This window comes from Fistularia commersonii, chromosome 17 (assembly GCF_037954325.1).
Source record: "Fistularia commersonii isolate RoL2024-O1a breed Wild chromosome 17, RoL_Fcom_v1.0, whole genome shotgun sequence".
NCBI lineage: Eukaryota > Metazoa > Chordata > Actinopteri > Syngnathiformes > Fistulariidae > Fistularia > Fistularia commersonii.
In genome coordinates this window covers 10,498,615-10,507,312 of record NC_141300.1, presented here as the reverse complement: position 1 = coordinate 10,507,312, position 8,698 = coordinate 10,498,615, and the positions used below count along the sequence as shown (strand labels likewise).

The window sequence follows — 8,698 nt, the reverse complement described above, 5'->3', positions numbered from 1 at the left end:
TCTTCTGGGAAAAAAAGGACATTTATCTTGTGTGAACAAGTTATGTTATCTTTTACAAATATATTTTAATCTAATTTCCACAGTATATCACAAAGTTCCTTAAGTCATTAATGTGATTTTTTAATATTGCCCCGAAAAGTCATGTGGTTGTGAAAAAAAACACAACTCAGTTCCCTCAAGTTAATTAACTTGTGCCTACTAGTTATTCCTGTTTTTGCAATGTTCTATACTTTCAGAGATTCTGTGATTAACTGTATGGAAAACCATGCAAAGTAAGGGTAATAAATAAATATAAGATGGATTTCCTCTCATCAGTGGAAATCAATGGAAAGAGAAAAGATGGAAGTGGCAACTATCAGAACACCATGGAATACATATATAAAGGTTAAAGATGCACAGTGAAAGATTTTCGACTTTACTGGGCCAGACACCCGAGCTCCCTGTTGTCTTTTTCAGCACACAGGTTCATCTCCATGCCGACCATCGCAGACATATGACTGCAGGTTGTACTGATCCACCAGAAAGTGTCCTTTCTATCTGTTCCACTTCTGTGATTTCTATCACTGTATATAAACTCATCGATATAGATTCATCCTGTAAAGATACTGTATGTATGTTTGTAAAGGAGTTATTACTCTTGGCTGTCAGTTTGACCAGAACTTGAGTGTTACGCCGCATGATATTTGATGTTGTAAACTAAAGATGAGACACAGACTGATTATGATAATGATGGTTATTCTTGTCAATAAATCACAATCGCTGCCGTAGAAGTCAGCAGAAAGAAAAATCCTCTCAGGTGCGTAACGGTTCCATCTTTATTATTCACAGTGTTTGCCATGAGCTCCGGACATGATCATCCACATTCATCATTCAGCCTTGTCTTAACATTCATAAATAAATAGATACTTGGTAAATGTACATTCGCTGTGTAACAGACCAACAGGCAGCTTTCAAACACATAAACAAACAAGTTTTTGTTGTGGTGCTGTCAACATGTTCAATAGCAGATCATGGAAAGTAGTGCTAGTATCTACAGTGTCATGACATAATAATTAGGAAGCACAGGTTATATGTTTAGAGTCAGTAGGATTCTCTCTTTCCATGGAGGCTCCTGATTTTGATTTAAATGCTGGTGACTCAGATTTCATTATTCATCTTGCAGTATAAGACTAAAGCTAAATATGTGAATGAGTCCAAAAAGCACAAGGGATGGGGATTCTCAGTCTGTGCTATACATACAAAGGAAAAAAAAATCCAATATGGCAAGGGTCTGTCCCATAATGAAACTGAATATTTTTTTCAAAGTGACAAGTATTTCATCTTTCTTAAAAAAAGTCTTGTGTTAGTTCAAGAAATTAGCTGAATGTTGCATTGGCAATATGTGTCCATTTCATGCAATTTTCTGGGACAATCTTGCTAGGGCAGCTTCTTAAGATTATTTCTTCTGGCTTTTAAGTATTGCAAGCCTTGCTATTTTTTTTATTGATGGTCGAGTCCTATTCCAATGATCCTGGGATAAATTAAATGTAACTACTGAGGAAAAAGGGTTAATATTACATATTTAACAAAAAAACAGACAACAATATTTTCTTGAATGATCTAAGCACAATTTTCTAAAATAAAAAAATCATCCACTGTAACATGTCAACATTTAATGTTCTATATATACAAGTATACGTCACTGATTGCCTCAGTAATAGTGTATTGAACAGGGGCTGCTGTGACACAAAAACATTGCAAATAATGTCTCACCTTTAAATTTTTAGTGACACAGGTGCCATCTTCTACATCTACTAAAGGCTGGAAATATGTTGTTTATTGGCTCAAAGACCTAATCTTGTAAAAGAAGGAGTGTAAGGTTTCTTTTCTGCGATTGTATAGAGTTTGAGAAGCAGAGGTGAGGAGGCCACAGTGTTTAGGGCTAAGAATGGAAAGTGACATGTCACAGAGTGGTCAAAGGTCAAGGCTTAAAAGCTTAGTTTTCGGAGGAGTCGGTTTCTTCCGTGGAGCCGTCGCTCTCTACCTCCATCTTCCTTCTGTGGTGGATGTTTCTTCGAGGGGAGGCCTTCCTCTGCACCTCCCTCAGGACACCCACGGCACTGCCGCTGCTGTTGCTGCTGGGACTGACTGAGATCTGGGCAATACTAGGCATACATGTGGATGGAGGGCAGAAAAAATAAAGACCTTTCAGCTGACTGCAAATTACCGGTAATCATTTCTTAAAAATGAGTTTTTACATAATTTATAGATATTTTTAATGCATTTTGCTCACTTTCAGGTAATTTCTTGGCAATAGTTGGTTATCTGTTAATCAATAGCTGATTTTTGAGGATTTTATTGTGTGTGTGTGTGTGTGTGTGTGTGTGTGTGTGGGAGATCTCACAGTTTGTCTAGTTCTTGGTCCATCTCTGGGTCAATCAGCAGCTCTGTCTTGCTAGGTAAAGCTCCTGTAAAAAAAAAAGAAAGAAATTATTAACTAATGATATATTTCAAAGTGTCTTCCAAACTGAATAAATTAAAAACCATCCTTGTTTTTGTAAATGTCAATCTGAAGAAATCTCCGAAGCACGAATATAGAATAGAGGAGAATCCCACACCCTTGTTGTTTCATGGCACATTTCCTGTGTGGTTCAACCCGACCCCTGTCATCGACCCTTCCTCCTTTCTATTATTATCTATTACTGTTATGTTTTTTTTTTACTTGAAACTCTGGCACAACAATTTCCTTCGGGATAAATAAAGTTGTTCTCATCTCATCTCATCTCATAAACCCACTGTCTGCCATGTGGCTGTCAATAAACAGCATAGAGTTAGCAACTCTGGAAACTGGGAGTTGTCCTGCAGATGGTGGAGATCAAATGTGAGAAAAAGAATGACAAAGTGTGTGTTGCAGTGAAAGAGAGGTGGAAGAAATACCATACTGCCCCAGGAGCCCAAGGAGAGAAACGGTGTATTGTGCTCCATGTCATTCAAGATGCACAATAACAAAATTAAACCAGAAAGCACTTCTATGTGTTTTGTGTTTTTTATTTTTTCATTTCAAGTAAATGTGTGATGTTCTACTTACCGATGGTTTGGTTTATGACCTCATGTTTCGCCAGACTCATCAGCAAACTGTAGTAGGAGACTTTGTCACTCTGTTCTAGCACCTCTTTCACAAAGGACCTGGGGGGATGACTGCACACACACACATATCTCATTAAAATCAGCAGCCAAATTGGAGGTTGCATTATGCGCATTACATGTTCCACAAAGCACAGAGTGCCACTTATATTAATTAAGCAGCTTAGAGTGCAGGTGGATGCGACTACAAGAAATAACAGCAGCAGCGATAAAAGCAATAGAAACACAATTAATTAAATAACAAAAAAATCAAAATAAAAACTACAAAACCACAATTATCATGTAAAAATAATAAGAGCAGAAACACCTCTTCCCCAAAAGGCTTCATTTGCTCTTCACGTGTGTGTCAAGTTCATTAAAAGACCTCTGTGGTCTGGTTGAGCATCTAACCCTGTCGGATTGCTTAGTCATTCTGGAAAGCAAATGGCTCAAACTGAAACTGGAAATCTCTGCAGTGCTCATCAAATAAAAAGTTTTTAAGATAATTGCTCGGAGAAATACTATCCAAGTGTCAAAAGCACCTGTGTTTGAAGCGATCACAGAGGGGGTCGATGCACTGAGCCAGAGTGGCAGCTTCCACGGCGTTGTTCTCTTCAGTAGCCAGGGAGGGGAGCTGCTCAACAGAGGTGGATGTGGGGACGATGACTGTGTTCGGGCTCTTCCCTGCTAACAGATCCTGGTAGATCAACAGTAAGCTGTCCAGGAACTCTGCACACAGTTAACAAGTATGGTAATTTAACGTCAACAATTTACATGAAATATTCGTGATTGTTTTGTTGGATCATTCCAGACACTTTTCAGTTTTGGTTTGGTTGAATTTCTACTTAAAATATAATGTCAATGTCCATCTGGTGTTGAACTATTCTAATTACATTTTTTAATCTTATTTGATGTCTGAGAATCATGTCACAGAGCCCCCCCACTCCACCCCTTTGTCTACAGAGTCCTTTTAATATGAGTTCTGATAAACACAGCCATCAAAATCACCTTGATAGTAGAAGTGCAGCTGAAAAGCATAAAGAAAGTCGGAGAAAGACATCAGGCAGTCGATGGCATCATCCAGCATAACAATTCTAAAGGAAAAACAGAGAAGTCAAAAAAGTCAGGCATTTTCAAGTCATCCAGTCACGCCGCACATTTCAGTTTCATTGTTCAACCTGTTTAATGAATAGACTGCTGAGAAGATGTATATGCTTCTTGGAAAAAAAAACATCAAAAAAATGAAATCACTCTGAATTGTTCCAGGCTTCCTAAATTACCAAACCTGTAGTGAGCTATACGATAAAAATATATACATATTCAGCAACCCCTCTTTCATTGTCACTCTTTATCCCAATAGCTATTTAAGGAATGAAATTTACATGCCAGATCCGACCCCCGATTACAAGGTGTGTGTTTGTCACTGCACTGACCGGGCTGCACACTTCACCATCTCCACTGGGAAGTCTGGACACAGGAGTTGCAGCAGTGACCTGTACTCCTGCACTGACAGAAGGTCTGGGGAAAAAAACATAAAACAACTGCATATAAAAGGTGTTAGGTAGGCTCTCGCAAAGTGGGGGTAGGGTTTGTGTGTGTGTATGTATGTGTGTGTAAAGCTCTGACTATCGAAATGTGTGGAGAATAGGAATGTGAGGCTAGACATTGACAAACATCTCAGACATTACTATCCTTAATCTGAATCATATTAAAAGGAACAATCGACAACAATGGAACACCCAGAGCTTTATACTGTGTTACCATAGAGACCAATCAAAGAAGATATGACTAGGACTGTTAGGGTGGAACATTGTGAATTTCAGCCTCATTCGTGGACATTAGGAAAAGAAATGCTCTTACAACAGCCTTAACATGTTTTAACCACAAGTGCCATTTTTGGTAAGTAATATCAAGGGGTTTTTTCTCTTCATTCTCACAGCTGTGACACTTAGATTGCTGTGAATGTCACCCAACGTCAGGTAGGAGCTTCATGCTGCCAAAACACAGCAGGGGCTCAAGTACAGCAAAGCAGGGTGGCAAGATGAAGCTCTCTACAATTAGCAGTGCTTTCCCTGTGCTAAGCTGTGTGTGTGTTTGTACCAATAATAGACTTAGCATTTTTAAATCGGTTTGATGTGACGAAGTAGTCGAATATTGATGAATTAACATTAGTTACATTGTCAATCAGGGACAACTGGTTTGTTGCTCTTACTACTGGTTTGATGCTCCTAGTTTACAAAAAATGACGACCTGTTGGATTATGGATTCATTAATGTGTTTGTGATGAAGTGATCTAAGAACATTAGCCTGCCATTATTCACATCTACGGTAATGAGTGTGCTTACCAAAACAGTGACAAAGTAGTTTGTTCTAACTAAGTTTGTCTCACCTCCACTCTTGCCAATCTGTCTGTAACATCTCCAGAAGACTCGGATGAAAGATGCTCTGTTATGAGCTGTGGCCTTAATGTAGTTGTACTCTCTGAAGAGAATGTGATTACTGTTCTTCACGCTGCTGAAACTATGAATACACAATTCAGAAACAAGAAAAATTTTCTTTTTTTTTCCTTGCATATGATTGGCATATGACACAGGGCTGGGTAAAGTGGAAAAAACATGAGTATGACTAAATCCAGAAAACACTGCATTAGTTATAAGAGAAATCAAACACATCCTCTCATTGATTTGACTCCTCACACATACTGGATATGTTGGACGGAGTATTGCATGTTTGAGATGTGCTTTTTTTATCCAACAATTGCAAAACCCAACCAAAGTAAAAGATACAGACTGTGTTGGCAAGTGATGTTTTAGTAAATTCAACATACTATTCAGCAAAGTAGCGGATAATTCCAAACTGAGTGTATTCCTCCTTGTGTTCTAGAAGCTGGTTCACAGCGTCACTCAGGTAGAACAACACGTTACTGTCCGCTGTTTAGAAAACACAATAACACAACAAAATTAATCAATTTCATAGCAAACACATTGTTACATTCAAAAATTTCTAATAGCAATATGCTGGAATTAATTAGGAAAAAAATAAACTCCATAATTTATAAGAATGAAACAGTGTCAGTTTTGTCTTTTCGCAATTTCTCGTTTGGCTATTACACTAATGAAATGGTGGATTCAGCAAACAAATAGTTTTATTTTTACAATATTTTTACTCTCAGACTTTGACTACTTTAGGCCGTGGCGGACACATCACGTTTCTGAACTCAGAGTCATAAAAACTGTCTCCATTTCAAGATTTGAGTGCGAAGAAAAAACGAGAAAAAAAAAACCATAATAAACTTGTATTTAACGATAGCGCACATTTATGATACTGGCACATCTGATGCTAAAATCTCATGTTAGCCTACCTAGGTATTCTTCAACGGGGATGGTGGAATTAAACCTGTTCATTTTGGTTGTCATTTCTGGAAATATCGAATAAATTTAAATGAAGACGTTCAGGTTAGATATAACTGTAAAGGACACGCTGTCCTTTTTCTGCTACAGACACGATCTTACTACGTTTATTTTTGAAGCCTGGACATTTTGCTTGCTGTCTTGGTTCGATATCGGCTAATAGCTAGCAACGCTTCCATGGGGACGGCTGGTGTTATGAGTTACATTGATTAATTTCCCCCCTAAAGACAGCGTCGCAATAGTTCCTCTCTAAATTCTAACAGTTGGACGAGATCTTTTCTTAGCTTTTGTTTCAGTAAACAAAACTTACGGTAAATACCGAATAAAATGTAAAGCATACATGTAGAAAAACAATAAACTTGGGGTAAATTGCATTAAATAAATCCGGAAATAAATGTAAATATAGAGATCTATCTGTTCTCCAGACAAGCATTTATTTTTTTAATTTACCTTTACGGATGAAAAAAAAAGGAAAATTCTTCTGAAAATTGTATTACATGTTTGGGGACTTTTCTTGAAGTCTGTCAAACAAAGTTCAGTTGCCACAATAACATTTGATTAGGGTAACTCGAGCGATTCCATGCAATTGTATATGTGTATACTTGTGTTACTTGGATTTTGTTATTTTTTATTTATTTATTTTTTACATTTTGAATAGATGTTGAATTGAACTTTTTGAAGGTATGTTTTAAGCAAAGTCTGATGTCCATGATCAAGTATACAATTAAAAACAAGACTATGACAACTTTGAGATGTTGTACCAAAATCTCACTGACATGTACTGGAATCACATATAACAATAATGCAGACTGAAAGAACCAAATACAATTCTTGTAGTTTCTTTTAATATTGTAGTTAAAGGACAAGACATTTCTTGATGAACCCAATCAGATAATACATTTCTAGGGGCTTTATGGCCAAGTAGGAACAAAGGTTTCCTGGTGAGTTTCTCTTGGGAAAAAATTGTTGCCATTTGTCAAAGAATGCCCACTGTTAGCTATATTCAAGTTGCTGGAAAGACTGTTTAAGCTGAAAAAGGAGAGGAAAAAATTCTTTGGTAGACGAGCGTCATGGTTGTGCACTGGTACTTAATTGGTATGGAGCACTCCATGCCTCCATGTGGCTATGTTATTAAATGGTGTTTTTTCTAGGCTGTTTTTCTTCTGCTCCTTGTCAGCTGGGTTTGGTTTCACCCACCCTGTGACCCTGTGTTAAGGCTATAATGCTATCTGGTAAAAACTAGGTGTGTCTGTTTGTCACCCAGCCGACAATACTGTAAATCAACTGTCCTGGTTGTAAAGCATTTTCAGTTACTAAACACATGGGTCATTCTGCAATTTGTGTTAAGTGCAAGTGAGAGTTTCTTTCATCTACTTGTTAGCTTATGATTTTAAGAAGGTACTCCATCTATATCTACTGTGTGTGAGATTCATGTACATTTTCTGTGTCAGTGCTTTTTGTGATGAGATGAAATAAAAATATATTTTTGGATTTGCTTCCCCCTCAAAAAAGGTTTTACACTGTTGAAAACTTTACATCGAAAAAGCCTCACCCTCAAAAAAGGGTGAGGGTTATGAGGATATAATTGTGGTGTTTAAACAGATGTTTATATAGCATCCAAAACTGTAAATAATAGCAAAAAAATGATAATAATACAAAATAATACAACACCACGAGATAGACTGAGATCAAAGTTAACACAGATGAAGCCTGGAGCAAACGTCAAATGTCAACTTTTTTTAAGGGTGCATCTTGACAGCCCAATCAAAAAAAAACATTTGAGGTTTGGGGCGGGGTCTAGTTTGAATTCAACCAATCACATTTCGAGTCTAGTGAGCCGCAGGAGTAAATAGGAAATGCAAACGTCAGCGCGTATGGGGAGAAATTGTTTGTGCTGTGTTGTGTTTTTTTCACCCGCCTTAGTTAAAAGACATTCCTATTGCAGTGAAACTCCAACTATATCGGCTGTGATTCCTCGCAGGAATGATGCTTTGGGATGGAGAGCCGTCTCCGCCCCTCCCTCTGTCTCTCCGCCCTTGGAGGCATTTCAAAAAGTTGCAACAAGTCAGACATCAGCACGCGTGACACAACCGGAAGTTGTAATCGCTTTGCATTAAATTAAAGTGCAAACGTCTAAAATCAACCAGGAAGTCACAGAAATACATTTTATTAGCCCCATTGTAGAT

The 8,698-nt window shown here is 37.7% G+C and overlaps 1 protein-coding gene across 1 annotated transcript; it reads right to left on the bottom strand.

Moving 5' to 3' along the window:
- Window positions 1-800: 800 nt before the first annotated feature.
- On the bottom strand, window positions 801-6,666 carry cstpp1 (centriolar satellite-associated tubulin polyglutamylase complex regulator 1). The gene is made up of 9 exons (XM_086163316.1): window positions 6,464-6,666; window positions 5,930-6,032; window positions 5,492-5,622; window positions 4,536-4,620; window positions 4,111-4,196; window positions 3,645-3,831; window positions 3,068-3,177; window positions 2,384-2,447; window positions 801-2,144 (listed from the first exon to the last, which is right to left on the bottom strand). Exons 1-9 carry the CDS (start codon window positions 6,516-6,518, stop codon window positions 1,976-1,978), a joined length of 990 nt encoding a protein of 329 aa, XP_086019442.1. The 5' UTR covers window positions 6,519-6,666; the 3' UTR covers window positions 801-1,975.
- Between the last annotated feature and the right edge of the window lie 2,032 nt (window positions 6,667-8,698).

What these genes read in the sequence shown, in the direction of transcription:
- cstpp1 (XM_086163316.1), bottom strand. Translation starts at nt 6,518, where the DNA reads ATGACAACCAAAATGAACAGGTTTAATTCCACCATCCCCGTTGAAGAA. An exon ending in CCCCGTTGAAGAATACCTAG is followed by an intron (nt 6,033 to 6,463) that starts GTAGGCTAACAT and finishes TTTTCTAAACAG; the next exon opens with CGGACAGTAACGTGTTGTTC. An exon ending in GGTCATAAACCAAACCATCG is followed by an intron (nt 2,448 to 3,067) that starts GTAAGTAGAACA and finishes TTTTTTTTACAG; the next exon opens with GAGCTTTACCTAGCAAGACA.